This window comes from Myotis davidii, unplaced genomic scaffold (assembly GCF_000327345.1).
Source record: "Myotis davidii unplaced genomic scaffold, ASM32734v1 scaffold803, whole genome shotgun sequence".
Taxonomy (NCBI): domain Eukaryota; kingdom Metazoa; phylum Chordata; class Mammalia; order Chiroptera; family Vespertilionidae; genus Myotis; species Myotis davidii.
The window spans coordinates 144,712-171,763 of NW_006295567.1; the positions used below are offsets into that span (position 1 = coordinate 144,712).

At 43.4% G+C, this 27,052-nt stretch overlaps 1 protein-coding gene across 4 annotated transcripts in view; it reads right to left on the minus strand.

Moving 5' to 3' along the window:
- The window catches only part of CIT (citron rho-interacting serine/threonine kinase), a 173,750-nt gene that overhangs the window by 22,763 nt on the left and 123,935 nt on the right, over positions 1-27,052 (minus strand). For 3 of the 4 annotated variants that reach the window (XM_006770293.2, XM_015568162.1, XM_006770291.2), the window contains 9 exons: positions 22,377-22,430; positions 15,262-15,459; positions 14,396-14,589; positions 11,681-11,816; positions 9,875-9,979; positions 4,673-4,813; positions 4,085-4,192; positions 2,016-2,178; positions 1,587-1,751 (listed from right to left, as the gene is read on the minus strand). In XM_006770293.2, coding sequence (XP_006770356.1) covers positions 1,587-1,751; positions 2,016-2,178; positions 4,085-4,192; positions 4,673-4,813; positions 9,875-9,979; positions 11,681-11,816; positions 14,396-14,589; positions 15,262-15,459; positions 22,377-22,430 — 1,264 coding nt within the window. The remainder of the gene's footprint in view (positions 1-1,586; positions 1,752-2,015; positions 2,179-4,084; positions 4,193-4,672; positions 4,814-9,874; positions 9,980-11,680; positions 11,817-14,395; positions 14,590-15,261; positions 15,460-22,376; positions 22,431-27,052) is intronic. The other variant, XM_006770292.2, reaches the window with a different exon arrangement.

Below are 27,052 nucleotides of genomic sequence, written 5' to 3' on the forward strand. Positions count from 1 at the left end.
TGCAGACCAGTCCGAGGGATCCCACTGGTGCACAATTGGGGCCAGGGAGGGACATGGGAGGTTGGTCAGCTGGGGAGGGACCGCAGGAGGGCTCCAGGGCATGTCCGGCCCGTCTTGCTCGGTCCCAATTGGCCAGACCCCAACAACAAGCTAACCTACCAGTCGGAACGTCTGCCCCCTGGTTTTAGTGCGTGTCATAGTGAGCAGTTGAGTGGCATTAGCATATCGTTAGCATATCACACTTTGATTGGTTGAATGGACAACCAGACGACCAGACACTTGGCTTATTAGGCTTTTATTATATAGGATAGGATAAGCTGACTCAAGAATTCTCCCTTCATGTCTAGTTCCATCATGAATAACCTCATGTGAAAAACCCAACTTTTAAGCCTTAAGAACCAGATTCTTACACTTATATTCCTATCTGTTAAAATAAGATGTTTTTTTTCCTTTTAATAGGCCCCCTCTTAATAGTGACCTAGAACTTAGTTAACTAGAGACAACACCAAGAAATTTCTGAATATAAATTACATTCACCATTTAACATCACCCCCCTTCCTTTACCACAAAGTTATAAGGAATAAATGACATGTTCACGTTCAAGGCACACGAAGGAAGTGCTCTGAGCATCACAAAGTACTCAGGGAGCCACTCTCCACAGCCCTGTCAACAGACACCAGAGCCAGGAACCTGTCTTTCCTGTTAACATCACCATTTTAGTGACTTTAAGGGTAAAGTTCTTTGACTGATTCAGTGTTATGTAAACAGAGAAAACAGATGATATTATCATTGAAGAAAACCAGCAGAATGCCATGGAGAGTTACAATATTTATGACGAAAGTCGGTTTGACGGTGATACCATGATGCTAAATCACAGCTCTACTCCACTCTCCCTAAGACTTTCCAACCACCTTCTTTAAGTCGTTTTCATCTCTGGGTGAACAGAATACTTCTGAGACTATAAAGAAAACTCCTTACACTGTTGGTGGAATATAAACCCGCATGAACTAACAACACTCAAAAACCACATAACCTTCAACCCAGTGATTCCTTCCCTAAGAGCATACCCTACGGCTACAATGCCCAGAGGCATGGGGTGTATGGTAACAAGCAACTAGAAATAACAAAGATGCCCACCACCAGCGCCTTGTGTAACAGGTGAGTCACATACCCACCCCATGGAGCACTATGCATCCCTTGAAAAGGATGAGGTCCATCCGTGTGTGTTCATATGACACACTCTCAGATAACATTTTAACTAAAAGAAGAAAGGTGTTTTGTGGTGTATAACACAGTGTGCGCTGATATTTATAAAAGAAAAAAGGCCTACGAAAAACATGCTTATTTTCTCAGGCTCTTTAAATATGATTATATAATATAAAATATATGAATAAAACAGACATGCAGTTCCACGAACCACTGCTGGATGAACACAGTGGTTGACTCTGGGTAAGGGAACTAGGATTGGGAGGATGGAGAGATTTGATTCTTACTCCTTATCCCTTAATGTCATTACGTATCATTTTTACCGTATTTCTTAATGAAAAAAAAAATGTCAACCAAACTCCAATGGCTTGAGAACGTACCCTCTGGAGTTGAAGACTCCTTTCTACGGCTGGACGGCGGGGCGAGCAGGCTCATGGCACTGGGCTGGTGCTCGGGCGACCGCACGATGGCAGACATGGCAATCTGCTGCCTCGCAGTGGCCGGTGTAGATGGGTGCGGATGGTCGGTGGCTTTCCGGTGAGCAGCTGGAGAGAGAGCAGTCCAACACCTTTTGGTAAGCCGAGTCACCAAGAGGCCCGAGCCCATGGACTGCCCCAGGCTGTCTTTCAAGGGCCCCAAACTAAAAGGACATCATTGTACCAAATCAGCAATGCCAAGGATGCCATGAATTGTTCAGATTTTGGGTGTCTGGACTGAAAGCTCATAGGCCATAAATACAGATGCCGAGCTGGTCTTGAGCAACCTCCTCGGGTGGGCCCTAACACTGCCTAGAGAGCTGGGAGCCCTACCTTCCTCGCGGGCGGAGCGGAGCTCGATGCGGGTCTTCTGAAGCGCTTCCTCTAGCTCAGCACAGCGAGCTTTCTCCTTCTCCAGAGCCACCTTCAGCTCATTGTACTGCAGAGGAACCTGTGTGGGCAAAGCAGGGTCCTCTTTCCGTCGACTAAATAAACCCTAGCAATGGAAACAGAGATATCTCCTAACTCCTGGAGACTGGCACTTGACGCTAGCTAAAGGAACGCTGACTTGGGAGGAGCACACCACGAAAGCCAGGAGCATACTCACTGTAAGCGGATTTAGTAAAAATGGCATGTGAGGGGGAGGGGAGAGGGCCACAGCCCATTCCAGCGGCTGGAAAAAATAGGGATGCGCAAATTTTCACCGAGAGGGTTTAAAGATGCTTGGATTGCCACCACCTCTTCCTTAAGCATTCCCAAGGAGGAGAGCCATTTCCTGATTCTTTACCCTCAAAAAATGGAAGTGGAGGATGGAGTCAGGAGAGATGGTTCGGAAATCACTCTTGCCTTGAATATGTCTCATGATGCTTAGTTACAAGACACAGAGAAGAGTGTTATAAAAAACAGAAGCAACAAAAAATGGAATGCTAAAATTATGTCAGAATTAGGGGCTTACTCAAAAAAAAAATGCAAGTGGAGACATGTGTTCTACATAAAAGAAAAAAAGGAAACCATATAATAATGAGACAAAATAAAAACAAAAAAATGGAAACACCCTAACTACATCAAGTGACATAATCAGATAACAGTCCACTGCTAAAATAAAAAAGATTAGATATCATATGCATAACAAACACAGTCACACAGCGTGCAAGAAATTCCTTCCCCCCCGCAGCCACCACTCAGTAGGAGGCTGCTTGCAAATGCTGCTCTCATCCTGACTGTAAATGCAGCACTAGGCTCATGGAGACCGTGTACCCCTTCAAGCCTCAGTACTCCGTCAACAGAGACGTGTTCTGGGAAAGCCCTGCCACTGTTACTCTGGGGTAAGACCGCCTTTGGGAGGAAACAGAATTCCTTAGAGACCTTTGCAAACTGAGAACACTTGGCCAAACCTCAAAGGAGGGCTTCAGTGGTTCAGAAAAGAATGTGCTAGGCTTATTAAAAAAAAAAAAAGTTCCACCCTAACCGGTAGAGACCAGTTGGTTGCAGCATTTCCCATGCATCAGAAGGCCACGGGTTCGATTTCCCGGTCAGGGCACATAGCTAGGTTGCAGGTTCATCCCTGTTGGGATGCATGCAGGAGCAACCAATTGATGTATCTCTCTCACATCGATGTCTCTCTCTCTCTCCTCGCGCTCTCTCTCTCGCTCTCTCTCTCTCTCTCTCCCTCCCTCTCTCTCTCTCTCTCTCTCTCTCTCTCTCTCTCTCTCTCTCTCTCTCTCTGTCCTTTCTTCCCTGTCTGAAACAACTAGAAAAAAATCTTCCCATGTGCATCTATACCATATGAAACCCTGCCCATAGTTGCCTGTTTGGGAAGATTTTTTCGCTAATTTTTAATTTGTCTGCTACAACTTTAAAAGGATGGAGCAGTACTTGGTGGAGGACGTAACTGTCCAGTCAGGCACTTTGAACTGGTTACTTCAGCTCTCTCATGAGCCAATCAAAACGACTGGGCCAGGTGATTTCTAGTCTTTTCTGGAGTCCCATACATGTGGCCTGTAATCTCTCTAAAGTCCCATACCTGTGACCTGCTAATCCCTCTGGAGTCACATACACATGAGCTGAGACCCCCCTTTGGAGACCTGTACGGTGACCCATGTATAAACCTTTCTCTGCTGTCTTCCCAGTTTCTTAAGTTAAAAAAAAAAAATTACTCCCTTAACAGAGACAGGCACTACAATTTTAAAACCATGAACATAAAGTACAGAATTGACAATGATATCTTCTCTTTGAAGGCTATTCTGATGATCTCAAACCTACATTTCAACCCAAAATAAAATAAGAAAATGTACATTTTGTTTTCCTCAATGTTCCCTGGATTATGTATCACCATGGTTTTCACTGAACCATCATATGGTTGGGCAAAATGTCAAGTCCCCCTTTCAAACATGATGACCCACCTTTTTCTTTTTAGCAGGTTGGTCCATTTTGGCTTGCAGAAAATCAATAAGTTTGGTTTGTTGAGAAATAGTGCCCTCCATTTTCACCTTTTCATGAGAATAGAGAACCTGAAATTCATCAGAACAAAAACAACCTCAGACCCAGAAGGAAGTATACTTTTAAATTTGATACTTTAATAAAAAATACAGTCGGTAGCATACTAGCATATGAAAATTCAACACGAACATACTCAGTCAATATTGATTTACTCAGTCATATTCTTATAGCCAAAAGGGTGTGTATGTGTGTGTGTGTGTGTGTGTGTGTGTGTGTGTTTGGGGGGGTGGGGGGGAAGGCGTGGACTGATGGATGGATAAACATGTGAAAAGGTAAAAATAGCAAGTGGCTAATACTAGAATCTCAGGGGTAATCGTTATAGAAGTTTTCCAACTTCTCTGAATATTTGGAAATGCTCGTAATGAAGTCCTGGGGGAAACACACAACAGTGCACAGCATGAAGATACTGACCGTTTCACCAGCTGGCTCTTAGCCACCAGGCTGTGGCTCTGCAGACACTTGTTAAGCAAATTCCCTCTGCCAGGTCTCACCTGAATATTTTCCAGCTGGTATTCCAGATCACTCCTTTCTGTCTTCAGCAGATCAGCCCGATCTAGAGCTTCTTGCAACCCTTGAGTCAGACGGAAAATGTGACTCTTCTGCAGGTCCATCTGCTGCTGTAGTTTGGCTTGCTGGCGGGAAGGAAGGCCAGAAAAGGGCTCACTACACTCACAACATGTGTTCCCACACGGTCCCTACTACCAAACACATTCAGGCCTGACACCAAGAGTACAGCTTCTGAAATCATCTCATTCCAGAATGAACAACTGTCTCCTATTCCATAGTGATACAGGCCCAGTTAAAAAGAATCGCACAGAAACCTCTGAAGGCCAGCAGGTCACCGGGCGCCCACAGTAACGGGAGGTCCAGGCTACTGGGTCTGGCTCCCCAGTCAGAGCTGCAATGAAGGCTACTTGAGATTTAAGAGTGTTGACATCAGGGCCGCCTGAGTTGACATCTAAGGCTGTGTGAGTCCAGGCTGCTGGGTCTGGCTCCCCAGTCAGAGCTGCAATGAAGGGTACTTGAGATTTAAGAGTGTGGGCCGCCTGAGTTGACATCTAAGGCTGTGTGACTTAGTGCCTTGACAATCAAGTTCCAATTTGTCCTTATTGTTTGGTTTTAAAACCTTAATTGCTGTTAGGAGAAATCATTTGTCCAGGCCTGGGGGCTACACAAAGGGGAATCACATCCCTTCTTTTTTTTTTTCTTTTTTTAAAACATATTTTATTGATTTTTTACAGAGAGGAAGAGGGATAGAGAGTTAGAAACATCGATGAGAGAGAAACATCGATCAGCTGCCTCCTACACACTCCCTACTGGGTATGTGCCCACAACCAAGGTACATGCCCTTGACCGGAATCGAACCTGGGACCCTTGAGTCCGCAGGCCGACGCTCTATCCACTGACCAAACCGGTCAGGGCCACATCCCTTCTGACTCAGAGCACCTTGTCAGGCTGAGGGACCCCAATAAGCACGCAGTAGCCACAGCTGTGGGAAACATTTCTACTGTGTGGGAAGAGGAAGATCCCAGATACAGTAAAGTGTTGGTAAAACCCAGAGAAAGTTTTCAGTTCAGTTTATTGGAAATATAGTTCTGTGCTAGAATTTATAATGGAAAATCAACCAAAAATAGGGCAGGCTATAGCGGTCCTGGTTTCATGGCTCTCTCCTAAAACGCCTGTTTGTGAAAAGCAGGAGAGAACAGCTCTCCTGACAAGACACTGCTTGATTTCCTCCAGCCCTTGGGTTCCTGGCTAACCACACTGCTGTGACCCAAAACGCCCTTCCCAGCAGCCTACACCCCTGCAGACTTGAGGACAGAGAGCTAATGAGGAGCAATACACATCACCACGGGGCTCCCAGCAGACACCGGCCAATGGCAGTGCTCTCGGACCCAGCAGGCCGAGAGCTACCCTGAGAGCTACCGCTGACTGCAGTTTGCTGACCTTCTCTGTCTTACTTCCCTTCCCTCCACCTGTTTCTCTGCCCTCCTCTTGAGAGGTGCCTGATTCCTTGAGGCATCACAGCATAAGGAGAGGAAGGTGGGTTTTAGAATGTGAGAGACCCTGGTTTAAATACTGATACTAACACTGATCAGTCATATGACATAGGGTAGCTCATACTGCCTCTCAGAGCCTCAGTTTCTTCATCTGAAAGTGGGTGTAACACCTGCCCTCACTGGGGGACATACTGGGTGCAGTGCCAAGCATACAGCAGATGCTTAATGAGTTTTAATACTCTCTACCTCCTCTGTCCTTCTTTCTTCCCTCCATCCAGCTCAGATGCTCTTTCTTGCCCCACCTACTCTACCAGCCTCTCCCCTATCAGTTCCCCAGGAGGCAAGAGATACTGTCACTAACCAGACATCACCTGGTCTGTGAGCCAACCTGGAATTTCTGAATCGAACCACAGAACTCCCTAAAATACTTTTAAAAAAGAAGAAGAAGAAGAAGAAGAAGAACAGCTAAGATAACCTATTCAAGGGAGCTACCCATCCCTCGCAGCAGGAGTGATTTCTTCTGTAAATTACCCTCTTAAGCTTCTCCCCACTATTTTAGGACATTAATTACTAGGCAGGAAGCAGAGAAGCAAATGCTGGGGACAAGAGTGTGTTTGGTGACAGCCAGGCCCAAGATTGTTTTCTAGAATAAACACAACAACCGTTCCTTAGCTTTCCAAGAAATAGGCTGCTTAGTTACCATAATAAAAAACAAGTAAGAATGACATTTGTAATCAATAAAATGTTTTTCAAAACCATTTGCCTGCTTCCCAAAGAGAGGCAAGTGGTGGCTATTCCTGGCCAGTGTCAGACTGAAAGGAAGGCTTTAGCTATGTACTTAGGTCTGTCCCAGTTTTATGAGGTGACATGAGACTGGGAAGAAGCAGGAAGGATCTAGATGACAGAAACCAGAGCCTGTAAAGACCCTGGTGGCTGGAAAGACGCATGAAAACTAACAAGAGAACGTTCAATAGGGGGGCATTTTTAAAAACTTCAACTGAATAAATACAAAACACAAAAATGTAAAAACAAACAAACAAAAAACCACTTGTGGAAGGGCAGACGGTGACCTCACAGGTCAGTGGTGTCAGAGCACGATAAAGCCCCCAGGAGCCCAGGGCACAGGCAGAGGTTACAGAGTCTGGAGGGAAGTGGAGGTGCCCACCATGTCCGTGCTTCCAGACCTCGGGACTCTGAGGCTCTCTGCAAAGATCAATCCACCAGAAAAGAACATCGCCAACTTGAAATGCACCGTTTAGAAAAGATGAGGTGAATCGAGTGGGGAGCAACTTAGACCATGTCGCTGGCATCAGTGGTTGCCTTACAGAACTGTCACAGATTGTGGGAGCTGATTCATGTAAAGACCTCAGAAAGGCACGGGCACGTAGTAAGTACTAATTAAACATCAGCTATTCTGCTTAATAACCAAGTAATCAATATTGATCTGCTATTTCAGTTGGGAATATCAGACTACGTTCTATTTGCAAATGTTTCAACCTAATAGAACCAGTGGGTGGAAGTTATGCGTGTTAGCTCAAAATAAGACTTTGTGAGAATCTGAGTTGCTGAGAAAAGGGTTGGGATGTCTGAAGTCACTGTGTTTAGGCCATGATTCAATGAGACCCATGTGAGGAATGTTGGGGAAGAGATTCCCTAGCTTGGGTGGGAAATTAATTTCACCAGGATTAGCAATGGACTTTAATCTCTGGCATTACTTCTAATGGACTAACAGTGGCTGGAAAGTGTCATGTCAGAAAGCTTCTAAGGCCATTTAGGGCCCAAGAGGAAGGATTTGGGAGAAAGAGCCACCAATAAAGTCTGGGAACAGTGGTGCAAGTGCTGAGAATTGGGCTAGATGACACATAAACATTCTGTCCAGCTCAGAGACTGATGCTGGCCGCATTGACAAGTCTCTGTGCCTAAGATGAGGACAGCTGGGTTAAGCCCTCGATCACATGCTTGCCGGGTGCATACCACAGCCAAGGAGCTGAGCCCCATTTTGGACAATAAAGATCATTCTATGTTTCATAATGGTTTCAACTGTCAGTGAAATTTGCCTCAAACTCAATGTCAGCCAGATGTCTGTGAGGTACAGACTAGTAACTGGAAATGTTCTCCTGTGGTTTAGAAGTGAGAATGAGGGGACTGACTCCGGATTCCAGCATTCTATTCCTAGCACTGTCACTGACTCACCATGTAACCTTGGACCAAAGCACTGAGCTGTCAGGGAAAGAAAATAGGACAGGCGACATCATTGATTATCTCTGTTCTTTCCGTTTCCAACATGTACTAAAGCGAGGACTCTGCATATCATTCCTGATAAAAGACCACAACTCTCTATTTGACTACCCAGTAGGCTTCTATTTTTTAAATATTTTAAATATATTTTTAAAATATATTTTTATTGATTTCAGGGAGGAAGGCAGAGGGATAGAGATAGAAATATCAACGATGACACAGAATCATTGATTGGTTGCCTCCTGCACACCCCACAGTAGGGATGGAGCCTGCAACCCAGGCACATGCCCTGACTGAGAACTGAACCATGACCTCCTGGTTCATAGGTCGATGCTCAACCACTGAGGCACCCAGGCCGGCACAAGTACACTTTTAAATTTCTATTAGAGTGTTCTTAGTCCTGCCTTTCATAAACTTCTCACTCATCTATATAATTAAGTTTATTTAAATATTTCATGTGGCAAAATATATAGCACATAAAATGTAACATTTTAACCATTTTTAAGTGTGCCGGTCAGTGGCACTAAATACATTCACACTGTTGCGCAACCATCACCACCTCTGTCTCCTGATCTTTCCCAAACTCCCACCCACATTTTTTAAAGTTTTATTCTATCATACATTCCATATTTACCTGCACAATTTTCACCACATTTGTTCAAACTTAATAGCACAGCAATATTATTTCTACCAGCAGAGCCCTTTGGCAGCTATGGGTACCATACAATAAAACGTCAATTAAGCAGACAAGCACTCAGTTAATCCAAGTGCCAGGCTCACTATGGGTTAAAGAGAACACTTCGGAAGTCCAACTTCTTGTTAAATATCTTTACACAGTGTGTTTGCCTTGGTTGGTCCATTCTAATGAACAAAGCGAAATAATTAGTGATTCAACACAGAGGGCTTTGCGTGGGAGTGGGAAGTAGTTACCATTTTAATTAGCGATGTTCAGATTTCTGCTACAAAGTTCAGGAAATAGCAGAGGGGACGGGTGTAAGAGATCACTGGAGCTTTTCATTTTGTGTCTCAAAAGCAGGGGATCATTTTTTTAATTGAATTAACTGAATACTCAAGTCTTTATGAAACTTGGTGCTCACCACAATCAAGTCTCTGCCCCGTGCACACCGCGGATTTGCATGGATGTTCTACCAGCCTGAAAACTTAATAGACTTTGGATATTAAGAACAATTTAACACAATTTTCATTCACCCACATACTTAATAAACTGCCCCTGGGCACACACCCACCATGGGCTCCACACTCCGTTAAGCGCCGTGTGGGAGGGCGCAAATGTCAGAGGCCCTCTGGCCTTCATGACACGTCTTTTAACTTTACTCTTCCTCTAAAATTCCAATTGCAAAATCTGACAGTCTAATTTGGCCCTGACCACCGGAACGCAACAACTGTTCACTTTCGAAACCCCGCCTGGCCCATGTGCCCGGAGTTCCCACTCACCTCCTCCAGGAGCCTCTGCTTGAGCTCACGCTCGGTCTCCAGTTTCTGCTGCAAACTCCGGGCGTTCATTTCAAGCATGGCGTGTTTCTTCTCCAGGTCACTGAGCTGGACATTGGGGAAGTGGCCATGATACCACATTTAGGAATGTTGGATGCTAATGACTTTTGCAAATAGCCACAAACCTTCACATGTAAAGAATAACCAAGTTCTGAAGGTCAGAACATAAACACTATGTTTTAGAAGTTTACCACACAAGTCCACAGTGCAGATAAGCCTGATGGAGGCTATTTCTGTAAGGATAGGAGTGATCTGTAAGGGGTGGGTCATATATACAGCCATGACAAGTTCTAAGAGAACGGCCACTGAAGAACTCATTTATCTGACATGCTGTGGCTGAATGAAACAATAGTCATATGCTGAACACCTACTTCTTGCCCAAGATGGTATCAGGGGCTTTGGGGGTAAAAGGAAGGACACGCTCTCTCAAGGACATCACATCAAATCACAAAGGCAGGGAGTGGCCGTAACTAGACACGCACACAAAGAATGAGGCTGCTTGGTAAGATGTTAATTTTGATAAGAGGTACGGAGAAGATAGATTCATATTGAATCAGTGGTCATCGAGAAAAGATGGTCTCGGGATGCCTGGTGTCTTAAAGGCTGAGTAGGACTTTGCTATAGAATATTTTAAGAATAGTCAAATAGAAAAAAATTTTCTTCAAATTAAACACAAAAGAGTTCACTTATCTCTAAATACCATATTTATTTTCATCATAGTTAAAAAAAAAAAGTAAAGCCAGTATCAAGGAACTCGGGAATATTCCTGAGAGGCAAGCTCTAGCCTTGAATCTAATCATTGTATTTCTATAAAATTCTAGTAAGAAAATAATCATGATGTCCTTAAAGATCTATGTTCATCACTGTTATTTAAAATAACCAAAATAAATTGGAAGAAGCTCAAATTTCCAACACGAGTAAAAACATTACAATAGGTACCTCCATGTAATTTATGTTTTTAGAACTACATGTTCTAAACTCAAGGAAAGTCCCTAGCTATATGATGTTTTTAAAAAGCTGCAAACTATTTCTATAGTAAGAACGTAAATTTGTAAATGTTTGTGCGCACACATCAACATGTCACACAAAGAAAAGACTACAAATAGCTTTATCAATATGATAGTGGTGATGAATGATCAGTCACTTTTTCCTTTATTTTCTGTGGTTTTTATATCTTCCATAATGACCCCAAATAATTAATTAGTTCCTTTTGTAATCATGAAATAACCAAGAGTTATACAAAATACAAAACTCAGATGACTGTACATGGGTATGAAAGTGTATCTGTGAGGTATATATGAAATTTCTCTGATCTTCACTTTTGTTATCTATAACATTGAAGCACCTATTCTGAATCTCTTTCAAGGATCTTAGATAAAAATCTCCAAAACACTGGTCTACCACTTTGTAAATATAACATTAAGTCCATAAAGCCTTCTAGAAATCAGGTGCCAGAAAACGATAGTTGTATGTCCAAAACCAAAAGCTAGACCTCAGGGGCCCAGACAGGGAGATGCTAAGAAATCACTGACGGACTGTGATGCGCCAGTGCCTACCACACTCATCCACACAACTGCCAACCAAGGATGTCCCATGGTGACACATACCTGTGGGACTTTACTGGAATGAGTAAATGCCTGTTCATGAAATATGCTGACCAGAGGTTGCATTTGAATTTTTGTTAACCATACCATCTAAAAGAAGGAAATGAGGACGTTTTCCTAAAAGGCAGACGGGATGGACACCGACCTTGTCGGAGAGGCTCTCGGCTTTCAGCTTCTGCTCTTTGAGAGCCTGCTGCAGAGCAAGAATCTCGGCCTTGTGCTCCTTCACGGCCAGCTCAACCACCTGGCGCGACTCAGTGATCCGCTGGTCGGCTCTGGCTCTGCCGGAGAAACACAGGCCACTCTCAGAAGCGCTGTCGTCATCGGTCTGGAGAAAGGAGGCTGGCCCATCTTTAGTCCTGACAAGCAGCCCAACAGGCTGCAGGCTGGACAGATGCCCTACCCTGATCCAAACTATGCCTTGCTTCCTGACTTATTACAGAGCAAAGGTTTGACCCACTTTAGGCCTTGGGTAAAAATACTCTTACAAAGTAAAGTTCCTGTGAGGAGCCGCTTGGAAAAGCTGAACAGGAAAGGGCACGCTTCCCAATGCAACTGGGCTGATGGGATGCGTCAACACTGCCACACCCTCCAGTGGGAGCAGAAATGGATCGAGGTTCCGCTGAAGGACTACCGGGTGCAGAGGATCATGGAAGACCCCATTTGAGCAAACATTTCCTCTCCTTAATGTATATGCAAGATGCTGAGTATTTTGTGTGCTCATCGGAAACTGAAACTTGAATCTGGTGAATGTATCTGTAAATAAGTTTAGAGAAAAGAAAAACTAGAAACAAACTGGAAAAGTAACTTCCCTTCCCATGCAAGTCTTAGGTTTTGCCTCTTCCACATCTGGGCGTATAGCAAGCTCCTCCACGGGCAACGCTCCCCTCCCCTGCTCCACGAACCCAACCTGCCTCAGCCTTCAAGGATAAACTCAAGGCCGTGTCCTCCAGAAAATCTCCCCCAACTTCTGCTCTCAGAAGTAACCTCTCCTTGCTCTGTATCCAAAGCACAAACGTATTTCTTTCCTGGCGCACCCCACTATTTTAGGTGATAAACATGTGAATGCATAGGCTATCTCCTCCATTAGACTCTTAGCCTCTTGAAGACAAAAATTAAGAATTAGACTTTACTCATTTCAGTATCCCACATAACACCAAATTGGGGGGGGGGGGTATAATTGTCCCCTGAAAATATAGATGAAATATCTACCTAAACACAGCCCATAATTATACCTCCCATGTGTGGCTGTGTATTTCCTAATGCTGAAGCCAGCCTCCAACCTCCAAAATTGTTTCTGAAGAACTCTAGAAACAGCTAGGGTAGGAGCTGGACTTGAGGGCAGGGGGAGGGGTCTGTGTGAATGCAACCAGAACATACCCTGAGGATTCGGGTCCAAGAGTTTGGAGGGAAGCAAACCAGCAGCCCCTCACAATCAGCGAATGCCCTGAGTGGGAGGGTGTGCAAAAAGGGAATATTTCTCCTGAAATTCAATCTTTAGCCTCTAACCTTTTCTAGTTTAACTAACTTAACATAGACTGCATGTAACATCAACACATTTAGTTGAGTCTCCTACGGTCAAGTAAACATAAAAATACCAAAATGAGTCCGACTGAGTGACAGATGTTTCTGTGTATAGTTGTCTTGCTTAAGAAGTATCACAGGAAGGTAGTGTCGGAGGAAGGTGATATTAGGGAGGTTATGTGCAGACAGGAAGTCGTGGGGCTAGCTCTAGCCCATTCGGTACCTTGGTGCGCACTGGAAAAAGACACCTATTTCAAGACCATTTATTTCCATCTGTTGGCAAACTGCTGTAATATAGCAATTTTGTTAGAGCAAAATACTTTCCTGCCATGAGTGGTGAGACTGTCCTAATAAATCTGCCAACCGGTGATGGTGATGTCTTCGATGTGAACAACATGCCTAGAGCTATGCAGTACACAGCCTGCACTGCGTGGCCTGGCAGGGGATTCTGTGCCAGGATGATGGGACGGGGGGGCGGTGGGGAGAGACAACGGTGAGAAAGCAGAGGAAGAAGACTGCCTGGACTTACTATTTTTTCCTCTGAAGAAAAAAAAAGAAAATTAAACTATTCTTGTAGAGCAGTTGTTCTCAACTGGGGGTGATTTTGCACCCTCAAGGGTCACTGGACAATGTCTGGAGACGTGTTTGGTTGTCACAACTTGAGGAGGGGCATCAAGTGGGCACAGACAAGGGAGGATGCTCACAGCAGAATGCACACGGCAGCTCCCATGACAAAGGGTTAACAGGCCACACTGAGAATAGGGCAAGGCTGAGAAACCCCCTAGGCAGAGGGAGACCAGCATCACTCACAACCAGGATTAAAATGGTGATGGCTGGCATGGCTCAGTGGTTGAGCATCGACCTATGAACCAGGAGGTCCTGGTTCGATAACGGTCCAGGGCACATGCCTGGGTTACGGGCTCAATCATTCTCTCTTATCAATGGATGTTTTTCTCTCTCTCTCTCAAATCAGTAAGTATATATTTTAAATGGTGATGGTCTTGCTACAATACAAGGCCACCATGGTAGGAAACCGGAGGAAAGTTTCTGCAAAGAAAGCACTGAGACATGTGTCCTGCTCTGCCTTCTGGGTCTCTCCTTGGGGTATACGGACACCAACTGAGGCCACAGAATCCAAGTGACACTGACCACAGTAACAACTAGGGTGACTAGCCCATCCTGGTCTGCCCAAGGGTCTCACGGTTTCAGCGCTGAAAGTCTTTTACCCCAGAAACTCCTTAGTCCTGGGAAAACTGGACGACTGGTCACCCTGTTCACCACTCCCGGGTGGTGCTGCTGTGGTCACCTGTCATCGGCTGTCTACAAACAGTCTCACCTGCTCTGCTTCTCAGTGTCCAGCATCCTCTGCAACTCTCGGACCCGGCACTCAAACTGGGACTTCTCGTCACCGAGGACGCTCCTCCAGGCCTCCCACTGCCGCTCCTTTTCCAGCAGCTCATCGTTCAGGGCCTCCAGGTCCATGACCTGCTCTTCCAGCATCGTGCAGGTGGTCTTCAGGGCCTCCATCGTCTGCAAACCAGCACCAAGTGAGGGTTTCCTGGATGTTACTTTTGTCAGATCAGTTTCAGAAAAGCACACATTTCTCACTACAGCCTGAAATACAGTCTGTCTTTTTCTTCTACCGATCGAGGGGACTGGGCAAGAATCGATGAAGGGCTATTCTGCCACCTCTTCTAGGCAGAAACCAAAGCAAGGCCAGGGGAGGAGAATGCAAAGGCTCACATTAGCCTCCTGGAGCAGTGTGTTTTATTTTTATTAATTTTTATCTTTTTTCTATTGATTGATTTTAGAGTGAGAGAAAGGGAGAGGGAAGGGAAAAGAGAAAGAAACAGAGAGAGAAAGAGAGAAAGAGAGAGAGGCATCAATTTGTTATTCCACTTATATATGCATTCATTGGTTGATTCTTGTATGTGCCCTGACCAGGGATCGAACCCGTAACCTCAGGATGATGCTCTAACCTATTGAACTACCTAGCCAGGGCTATTTTTAACTTAAAAAAATCAAACCAAAGAAGAACTACACACTTTTAGAAACCATTTTTAAAACCCTCAAGCCTTCAAAACACAGACATGATTATAACAAGAGCCCATTTCCTGACCAGGCTCAGCCTGGGGGAGATGCGCCAGGCACTCATGCTGACCTGAGGGGACCAGGGGTCGCTGACACTGTTATTGTCCTTACCTGCTTCTGGCTGGTGAGTTGCATCTCTCTCTCCGAGATCTCGCGACGGAGATGGTCCACCTCACTTCGCAGCTGAACTATCTCATCGTTGGCGCCGGAAGCCTCATCGAGTTGTTTGGACAAGTAGAAGTTTTGGTTGTTAAGCTCAGCGTTGTCCTCCGTTAGCTGGTTTAGCTGCTCCTCCAGGTCTGTGATTACCTAAAAGATAAAAGCAATTGGTTACACACCACACAAGTAGATTTTAAATGAGAAACTGCTTCTAGAGCCGTGCGCTCCTGAAGCGGGGGACACTAGCGATCAATGAGCGGCTCCTGAGTTTGCCTCTCCAACGCCCAGAGTGGGCCCCAAGCTGCTGCACCCGCCCACTGGGCGCTAAGACACTCGCTGTGCTAGAAAGAGGAAAGTCTATCTCAGGGTTCACCTGGAAAACATGGCAAAAGCAAACCCACCAAAAGTGAAGGCCATATAGAAGGGGCCCCTTTAAATGAGATAAAGTTCATGGACAAAAATATAATGTGGAAAATGCAAATTGAGGAAAGAGGGATGAAGACTGGTCTCACAGTCAGCTAATTAAGCTAAAATACCACACCTTCGATAGAAACTATAGTTTCACCTGGAGACAGTCTTAGAAAGCAAAATAAAGTTCTTATTGAGAAAGACCGAGTGAAGGACACTAAGACTTATTTTAATAATATCTTAGGTAATATATTTAATTATATGCAACAAAGGAAAAAATATCTTCAGGGAAGTTCAGAGTAATCCTGAAAACACAATATTGTACCATGGCATCACTTTAATGGTTTTCATTATACAGTTCACTATCAGAAAAATGGGAAGGCGTGTATATGAAATTGTCATTTTGTGAAAAGAGATTTAATCGGGTTTGGCTAAATTATTTCCCCGCTCAATGGCAGAATGACTTCAACTCCACTGCTTTTAGCTTTCCTGTTCTTTGCTGAGCTCAGTATCAGCACTTGCAGACCGGTTTAACACACAATACTTGAGAACTTTAAGGCCAATTTTCTTATAATAGTTGGAATGAGGTGCACAGGCAGCAAATTAAATTTTATGTAACAAAAAGATGTAAATTAAAAGGAAATGCCTTTAAGCCTATGCTTATTAATTGTTTCCAATTTTCAAACCAAGAGTAGAGTTACTTTATGAAATGTTAACAGTTTCCATGACTAATTCCCTATTTTAACCACCTCTGATTAGCGTTTAAAAAATATCTTCCCGGGCACATGGAAATAAAGAGCATCAAGTAAGTACATTTGCTCAATGCGGCTCAGAGAGCACAGCTTTTCATTTTGTTAACCGAGCTGATGGATTTTTAATGTAGTAAGAGGTCTAGTATTAATTTTAATATCAGAAGTCAAATTCCTAACGTACTGATTTGAAGTGCACTGTCAGCTACAAAAGGGGGAATAAAGGTTATCTGGTCAGGTTCTTAGCTGAGACTCCTTCTTCATGGGGGTGGGGATAGGAAAACACTGCACGCTTGCCATTCCTAGCAGGCAGCTATGCCTCATAGGGATCCCTACACCACCCTCTCTGTGCCATGGCGAAAGCTCCTCAAACCACAGATAAATGAATAAACAATGTTTAATAGTTCACCTGGTCTCTTTCCGGTAGGTAGAAAGCCCCACTCCTTAAGATTGTTTTCATAACAGACTGCAAATGTCCCCACTTAACTCTATGATGATTCCTTCCGCCACTTTCCCAAAGGAAAACAGAATTGAGGCAAACTGGCCCGGAAGCTATGCAGTACAACGAACTCAGCCCTGACTGGTTTGGCTCAGTGGATAGAGCATTGGCCTGCAGACTGAAGGGTCCCGGGTTCGATTCCGGTCAGGGGCGTGTACCTTGGTTGCGGGCACGTTCCCAGTGGGGGGTGTGCAGGAGGCGACTGGTCGATGTTTCTCTCTCATCGATGTTTCTGGCTCTCTATCCCTCTCCCTTCCTCTCTAAAAATCAATAAAATATTTTTAAAAAAAAAAAAACACAAAAAAACTCAGGAACCTGAGATAAGCAACGGTGGACTTTACTGGGTTGGTTTCTCCATCTGTGACCTGGAGCTAAATACTATCTTCACTACCCTTCTGCTTCTATTGTTTTAATGTTTTGAATTTTCTTGCCTACTATTCCACTTTAATGTACCATGTAAAAATACAAGGGATAGCCCTAGCTGGTTTGGCTCAGTGAATAGAGCATCGGCCTGCGGACTGAAAGGTCCCAGGTTCAATTCTGGTCAAGGGCACATGCCAGGGTTGCAGGCTTGGTCCCCAGGAGGGGGCATAAAGGAGGCAGCCGATCAATGATTCTCTCTCATCACTGATGTTTCTATCTCTCTCTCCCTCTCCCTTCCTCTCTGATAAAAATATATTTTAAAAAATACAAGGGATTAAAAATTAATGACCAAGATGATGTTTCATCATAAAGATTACAATGGTGCCTCTTGGGGAGCAGGGACTACAGAAAATTTGTTCATGTAAGAATATACATGCTGCCAAAACAGTTTCCTTGCCATCTGAAGACATATTTAAGTCTTTGGATACCCACTTCCTTTTGAAATTTATGAAAAGAAAATGCAGTCTGTTATGAATCCATTTCTGCCACCTCTTCTCTTTCTCCCAAAATTAAAAGTTGTTTCAGAAGAAACACTGTAAAGATGCCAATGACGTGCCAAGATCGTTACTCTCACTTCAACCAAAACAGGCCCTGGAGGAAGGTGCTTCTGGTTCCCTGTTGTCCTCTGTTGTTTTGTTTGTTTGTTTGTTTTGGGGGGAGGGGCCATGTCTCCGATTCCTCCTTACACAGTTTGTGATGCTGGTTCTAGAGCCTGTGACTGTCTCTCTGCTGCCGATGGCTAAGGGAAGGAGGCTGTGTTTGTGTGAAGCACCCAAGCACTCATTAAAACATTTTAACTCGTTCAGACTGTTTACATATTCTTTCTACCCAAGCCAGAACATGTGTAGCTTGTGCCTCTGTTTCCAGTTGCTGGAGATGTGGTATTATTACACACACACACACACACACACACACACGAGTTTGCAGATATTGAACTGACCTGAGACAAAGCAGTAAATTAATGGTCTCCATGGTTTAATATATATATCCTTTTATAATAATAGGTGATTTTGAACCAGGTAATGCACAAGGAGAATTGCTGGGTCTACTTTGTGGCCTTTGGTTACTCTCTCCACACCAAGGGCAAATGATCTTGTTACTATATTAGAGTCGGTTAATCTTTCATCGCCAAAGACAGAGGGTAAAAAAGATAAACTGAAAGCCTGATTCCATCTTAATGGCAAAAAAGACGAGGGAGACAGGGGCTACCAGAGCTTTCTTGTGGACTGTTCTTGCAGATAAGATATCTTGGTTCAGCTCTAAGAGAAAACAGGATATAAAAAATGCTGATTGGAAAAAAAATAAAAAACTCTATTTGGGGTTATCTGTTGCTTTTCAAGGCTTTCATGCAAAACTCGTGGTTCTGAGGAACAGATGCTAACATCTCCCACCTAGCGAGGAGCTCCCGGGGAACGTTACCCAGTAAATGTCCATAGCATGTGAGAGGTGAAGACACCCGCCAGGTAGTGAGCACCAGGCTACAGAGACACAGGCCTGAAGTCCTATTTTAATGCCTGGTTTTCTCTTGAAGGCAGCTATTTGCATATTATTTATTTTTAATCTTATAGCTGACAGATTGATTCATAATTAAAACTGTGTCATATGTTTGCCCACCAACTCCCCTCCAAAACAGACTTAGGTAGGATTCAAAGATCTATATTTTGAATCAAATCCTTTTTTGAAATCTCTTTGAAATATAGAAGCAGTCAGAGTTTGAAAATCTTACTTTTCATGGGCTTTTTAAAAGCTGCTAACTGGGAGCTTCTATCAATTGATTTAGGAATTCCCAACAGTAATAAAGACACTTCTAGTGGATGATCTCAAACCACACCAATGAGAAAGGAGCATTTACTGAGGTGCCTTGAAAGCAGCCTTTGAACTTGGCAAAAGTATAACTGAGACAGACTATTGTTGCCAAATATTGTTCCATAAGGGGTGCCTTTAAAACTTTTCTAAGGAGCAGAACCCTTTTCTAAACAAAGGATTCACTTTTATGTCAGAGGTCCAATATCCTATATAATAAAAGCCTAATATGCTAAGTGTCTGGTCGTCTGGTCATCCATTCAACCAATCAAAGCATAATATGCTAATGATATGCTAAGGCTGCTCTACAGATCGCTATGATGTGCACTGGCCAACAGGGGGCAGACACTCTGACTGGTAGGTTAGCTTGCTGCTGGGGTCCAGCCACTCGGGACTGAGCTCGGGACTGAGCGAGACAGGCTGGACACGCCCTGGAGCCTTCCCTCCCTGGCTGGCCAACCTCCCGCATCCCTCCCCAGCCCCGAACATGCATGGGTGGGGTCCCACAGCCTGGCCTGTGCCCTCTTGCAATCTGGGACCCCTTGGGGGATGTCAGAGGGCAGGTTTTGGCCCGATCCCGCAGGCTGCGGGACCCCACTGGTGCATGAATCCATGCACTGGGCCTCTAGTAATAAAATAATGATAGTAACCAACAGTTTAGCACTTTCTATGGACCAGGCCCTATGCAAACACTTGGATGCATCCTCTCATTAATTCTTGTAGGAACCCCATGGCTAGGTACTGTTACCAAATTTCTGATTCTATGACTCAGTGTTCCCTAAGTGTTACGGTTTCTATAATTTGTATATATACTGGAACTAAGCAGCTACCTTTCTTCTCTTACCAGGCTCCAAAGAGCAGTTATTAAAAAAATTATGTCTTACAATCCATGATGCATTGGAATCAAGGAGAGTGTTCGCTCCATTTTACAGGCAAAGAAATAGAGACTTGGGAGATAACACCACATAGACTCCCAAGAGGCCAATTCAGAACTGGAGCCTGGTCTGCCTAACATCAGAGAGCCAGTGTGGACCCTCAGCGGCCACTGCTGTGGGTGGGACCCCTCCATCCACCTGCGAGGCCCCCAGAGCTTCTCCACGGAATGCCGGGGGTAAGGAAAGGAAGGATTACAGGTCAGTGTTGCAGAAAAAAAGCACATCTGAGGAATAAAGAGAGTCTGAAAGTTACATAAGAAAGTAACCAAATTCATGCTACATATCGCCATATTCTATTAAAAACTGAATTTCCAATTTTAAAAATGTGGGGGAGAGTGGATGACAAAGGAGCACAAGGGAACTTCTGAGGATGATGGATATGTTCATGATTTTGAGTGTTGTGCTGGTTTCATAGGTGTACACACACTTCAAAATTCATCAGGGGATTGTATGCCAGTTACACCTCAGTAAAAGTATTAAAAATTTTATTTTAATCTTTATGCCAAAAGACTAAAAATGAAGAAAGGAAACCTGCAGATGAAGGATTACTGATGTACACACTGAAAATACATCCAAGTTTTATTTTAGGAAAATACAGTAATCTAAAAATACCACAGCCATAAAAAGACCTATATTTTATTCGGTGATCATTTGAGCATGTACGTAATGTAAGCAAATAACTCTTGTGTAAAATAAGAAACCAAGACAAAAAGAAACTAAAAAAGAGGACAGGCCCAGAATGCGTCTATTCTTTGACGAAGGGAGGGAGAATGGAGGAAATCAACATACATTTCTAAGGTGGGACCACCTGGTGCAGCCATCGGCACCAGAAAATAACCAAGAGCCATCTGCCAGGTGCCTATTAGAGTCAAACTAAAGGCACGTCGCGTGACCTAGCTGTTCCGCTGTTGGGTATATGCTCATCAGAAATAAGCGCTTATAGCCACCAAAGGACGTGGACAAGAATGTTCTCTAACGGCTTTACCCACAGCAAAAACAACACAAATATCCACCCGCAGGAGAAAGGGTAAACTCACTTCAGTTCTAGTCATTTACTGGATACACCACACCATAATGAAAAAGAACAAATTTTTGACAGATACAACATGGATGAACCACACAGACAACTTAAGTAAAAAAAAAAAAAAATTTTTTTTTAATGCTAAATTCAAAAGACCTTCATTTAAATGAAGCTCAAAAATAGGCAAAATTGATCTATGATATCAGAGATCAGAATAGTGGTTACCCTTGGGGAAAAGGTTGCTGATAAGAATATGAGGGAGTCTTCTGGGGGCTGAAAATGCTCTGTATCTTAATCTATGTTGTGGCTACGTAGACTGTCTATACATGTAAAACTGTTATACACTTTATATTCTTTACTGTATGCATTTTATACCTAAACTAAGGGGGAAAGCATCAGGATCTAATGCCACACTATTGGTAAGGAGGAAAGAAAGAGTTCATTATAAGAAAATAAAACATGTATGGGGGCGGGGAGGGGGCGCGCATTCTAGAAATTCACAGATGCGAATAATGCAAATGGAGACAAGCTCACCTAGACTGACTAGGAGGTAATAAAGCAACGAAAGGACCAAAGGAAAGGCAGGGGACCATGGGTAAGATAACATCCCTCTCTTCTGAAAGAGGCCTATTTCAGGCCTTCCTTTTCAGCAAAAATAGACTTTGCATTGCTATGACCGACCCTATTACATAATCTGTGAATGATGCTTATCTGTGCATAGGATTTACTTTTCTCAATATAAACATCTTCCAGAGCCCTAGATTTTAAATTTGCATGGAAGGAAGCCAGATTTTACCTGTTAAGAAGTTAAAATTTCTAGATGTTTCCTCTGCAGAGGCAGCAGCTTACAGAAGACTCTTCGCACACATAACTGCCCCTGCACAACCTCTGGCCTGGGAATCTTCCACACTGGAGAGGGAGGGGCAGCTGCTCGGGACTTTTGTGGCAGCGACTGAAACCTATTAGTGGTTGTGCAGTGAGAATTACTTGGACCACTCCAGCTATCCTCCCTCCAGCATGAAGAATGGCTTTAAATGTTTAAAACAGGCAGACACCCGAGAAACTGAAGTGATCTGGGGCTCAGAAACGCCAAATCGGTTTGACAGCATTAACTGCTGCGAGCTGAGAGTCTGTATCAAAAATCAGTCACTGACATCACAAAGAGATGTTCTCTTTTTCGTCCTGGATTTAATGTTATGCTATTTTAATCATCTTTGGTTAATACTCACAGTACAGCTGTTACGAAGGGCATCAAATTTGCGCTGGATTTCATCTCTATGTGCCTAAAAGGTAAGAAGTTGATTATAAATTTTCCATAGGGAGGAATACAATTGTACACACTACGGGTCAAATAAAGAGAACAGCAATTGCCTAGGAAGCCAAGAATGTTGATGCAGCAGCTTCAGCATCTGTTTTTCAAAGGATTAAGTCATCCCCAACATCAGAAACAAAAGTTACAGGAACACATGATGCTGCATTAATAACAATTAACAATTTTTTTAATTTTAATTTATTTTTCAATTACAGTTGACATACAACAATGAACTACTTAGACCACACATGCCTACCCTTTACAAATATATTTGAACATTCACATTAATGCCTAGGGATGAGTGGACAAAAAAACCTAATAAAGGGTGAAGTCTTTACTCTCCTTCATTTGCTTGTTCGCCGGCCTTAACCTTTCCCACTTCTCGCTAATTGACCCTCCCCAACCAAGCCTATTCCCAAGAGAGACAAAAACACACAGACACACATACAGGACAACAGCCAGGACAAAGTAGGAACTTTCTCTTTTTTTTATCAAAAGCTGCTGAGACTCAGAAACCCCATAGTGATCTTGAAATAAATAGAGAGGCAGAACTGCTTCGTTCAGTTGACAAGGATTTTTTGAGTGCGTACTACATGCCAGACACTGATAAGAGAGAGCGTGTAGGGCTGACAACTTCATTCTGGTGAGGGGAGCTGGAAAATAAATAAGTGCATGATTACAAAGTGTGGCAAATGCTACAAAGGAAACAGAAAAAAGGGAACCAGGGGTTAGGAAGGAACTCACTTAGATGGGTGGTCACAGAGGCTTCCCTAAAGAGGTGACATTTAAACCGAAACCTGTTGGGTGAGGAGGAGCCAGCCACTCAAAGAACAGGAAAAGGCAAAGGGAACAGCGTGTGCCAAAACCCTGAGGCAAGAAGGGGTTTAGTGCACTTGATGAACAAAAAAAGACCCGAGTGGCTACAGCAGAGTTTTTTCAACTTCAAGCTGTTGCCCAATGGTGAGCATAAGTGGGATTTTCTGGTTTGTTTTACCCAATGAAATAGAACAAACAGGACAGAATATAAAAAACATCACATGGTACCTTTTCTAAAACAGTAAGCCCTGTTGTAGAAAATTTGTCTGAGATAGCATAATTCATCCAATTTAAGTTGCTATCAAGTTATAAGACTATCACAATTTTATGTAATATTTAAAAAGAAAAAGTGCTATCAACTAAACCATGACATGTTTATGCATATACTAGAGGTCCGGTGCACGAAATTCGTGTACTTTGGGGTGGGGGTGAGGGGGTCCCTCAGCCTGGCCTGTGCCCTCTTGCAGTCTGGGAGCCCTTCAGGGGATGTTCAACTGATGGCTTAGGCCCATTCCCCACAGGAGTGCACTGGCTCAGGGCCTCTGGCTGAGCGGTGCTCCACCAGGGGGCAGCTCCTGCATTTGGCATCTGCTCCCTGGTGGTCAGTGCGTGTCATAGTGACCAGTCGTTCCACCGTTCGGTCGATTTGCCTATTAGCCTTTTATTATTTAGGATGACTATATAATCACATATAGGCTATGATTATAAGATGCATCCCGATTTTTGGTACCTTAAATTCAGTGAAACACACTATTATAATACAAGGTAAAATGTATTCTTCGGTGGGTTGTAGCCAAATGATTTTTGAAAACCACCTGGCTCAAGCACAGACAAGGAAAATGTGGTTTAAGATGATGATAGAGAGGCAGGCGGGGACCAAGAATCTTGAAGGCCCAGAAAAGTGTTTGGATTTCATTCAAATTGCAATTAATTGAAAGCCAATGGTGTTTTAAGAAGCAGACTTACATGATATGATTGTCATTGTGTGGACGCCACAGGAAGAATAGATCAAAATAGGACAAAGGTAGAAAGGACCAGGGAAACCACTGTCATTCAAGGAAGAGAGGATGGTGGCCAAGACAGAAAAGTGAATGGAACTGCTACCTCTTTTGGAAGCACATGTAATAAGGCTGCTCATGAACATGGGGGCCAAGGGAAAGGAGGAGTCAAATCCTTACAGCCTTTTGATTTGAGAGCTGAAGTGGATTATGGCATTGTTTGCTTTGCTCAGAAAGCCCAGGGGCAAAAGTAGTCCTTCTCTTAAATTTAAAAAAAAAAAAAGGAAAGAAAAGGAATTAGCCCTGGCCGGTGCTTAGTGGTTAGAACAACAGCCCTCGGACTGGAGGGTCATGGGTTCAAATCCCAGTCAAGGCATGTACCTAGGTTCAGGCTCGATCCCTGACAGGTACAGAAGGCAATCAATAGATGTGTGAGAATACTATTTATCCAAAGTAGGAACGTAGCTATCTATACTGCTGTTGAAGTCTCATCTGTGAGCAAGCAGAGAGTCTGGCCCCAAAGACCATCCAATCCCCGAGTGCATTTCATGACTACCGAGGACTCTTCCTAAAAGGAGAATAAGGCCCACAGATTAATAAACTCTAGAGCAAGAGTGAGCAAATTTTTTCTTTAAAGGACCAGCCAGTAAATATTTTTGGCTTCGAGAGCCATTCAGTCAACTGTCAAAAATACTCAACTTTGCCCTCATAACACAAGAGCAGCCATACTCAATATGTACAAAAATGGGCATGGCTATGTGTCAGTAAAACTATATTGACAGGAAACAGGAAGCAGACTGAATTTGACTCACTGGTTATAGCTTGCCTACCCCTGCTCTAAATGACTATTTGGTATGACATCTCTCAAAGACAGCAACAAGAAGCTGAGGGTAGAGTTAATTCCTTCAAAGCCTAAACAGTGATCCCTGGCCCAGACTTAGGGATAGACGACCGATTTCTCCTTCTTATTAATAGCAAAGTTTCTCATCCCACACCATTAAAAACTTGTTTAACTGCCCCACTTGTAGTTTGAAATGTCAATCACTAATACTGTTTCATTTTCTTTGAAATTTTCCATCATTGAGACCTTTGGATCATTTGACACATCAAATGGCAATCCTCTTTGAGGGGATAATGTAATGAATTACCATCACTATGGCTTTTGATTTATTATTAACTATGAACTATAAACCCAAAATGTAGAGCCAATCCTGTTGTGACTGCTAGAAATACTATAAGAAATTTAATAATTATTGGGCTGATCTGGGTTAAAAAAATGTCAAGGAACATGTTTTATGTTTTTTTGAAATAAGTCATAAACCAACTATACAAAAAAGCAAAAGGTCACATAATAGTATATATAAGGATAGTGAAATACATAAGACAAGGTAAAATGTATTTGGATTCTCTCAATGAAATAACTGAGTGTTAATTAGACATTAGGTACTACAGGGAATAGGTATTCTTAAAAATTATTGAGGACCCCAAAGAGCTTTTGTTTATGTAGGTTACCTCTATATTTATATTGAAATTAAAACTGAGATCTTTTTCAAATATTTGTATTTTATTTCTTTTAAAATAACAATAACATTGCTTTTGTACCACCACTGTGTTAACCCAATAAGAAATGCCAAATGACATCTTAGTATTACTGCGAAAATAATCTGACCTTGGGGACCATCAGGCATCCACAGACCTACTTTGAGAACCACTGAGCTAGGAGTTAGGTAGCAATAAGGTAGAATGGACAGGCTGCAGCCTGCAGAACAGAGAGCCACTCTCTTTGGGGAGTACTTATGTCTTCATTAATTTTAAGGAAAGTTACAAGAAGAAGAAAGAAAAGAGAATTATAACACAGCCTTGATGAGAGAAAATACCCGCAGAGCTCAGGAAAGGAAACCAGTATTTAGATGACTGACCACCTTCTGGGATCCATGGTCATGATTCTAGAACACTCAGGCTTCCACCCCTTTCTCTGTGAAGGCAGGCACCAAGCAAGACTGTCACCTTATATGCCCCCAATTTCACATCTTGGCTATCACATTGACAGCTTACTAATTAAATACAGGGTTTGATATTTATTGGGTGGGGGGGGAACGAGAGCGTGCATTGACTAACGATTTTAACTAATCACAGGGGATGACTTTGGAATCTCATAATCAGAGAATGCTGGGAGGATTCCTCATTACTGCTCTCTCCCACCAATAAGCATGGCAGCATCTTGAAAGTATGGATTTTTGCTTAAATTTGACTCTCCTGTTGGTCTCTACCTTGATTTAATCTCAGCCAGTAAATTTCAATGCAAATGCAATTGACAGGATGGGTAAAGCGAAAGTGAGGAAAAAGAAAGCAGAAGACCCACCCTGGCTTCCCAGTGGCCCCTGCCAAGCTCCTTCAATGCCCATCTTCAACTTAACCGTGGCGATCCATCTAATTTGGTCCAGAAGCGGAGGCCAAATGGGGTAACTACTCCTTCCCAGGCGAGGAGATGGAGGCCTCTTTGAAATAAGCAATAATAGCCCATTTAACTATTCCCTTTTATTGATAAAACAGCCTGTTGTGAAGCTGACAAGCCTCCTGGGAGATCATTTTAGATCTGGCTGATTTAATTTGATTGATGCTTACGCTGGGTCTGAACCTGGGCCTCGAACAATGAGAGAGAGTCAGAGTACAGCATTTTTGACCATTTTCTCTTTCTCTTGGAAAATACATTCTTCAGACGAAATTCAACAAAGCCGTTCAGGCAACAACCACATGAGGCCCATAACCAGGTTTATAG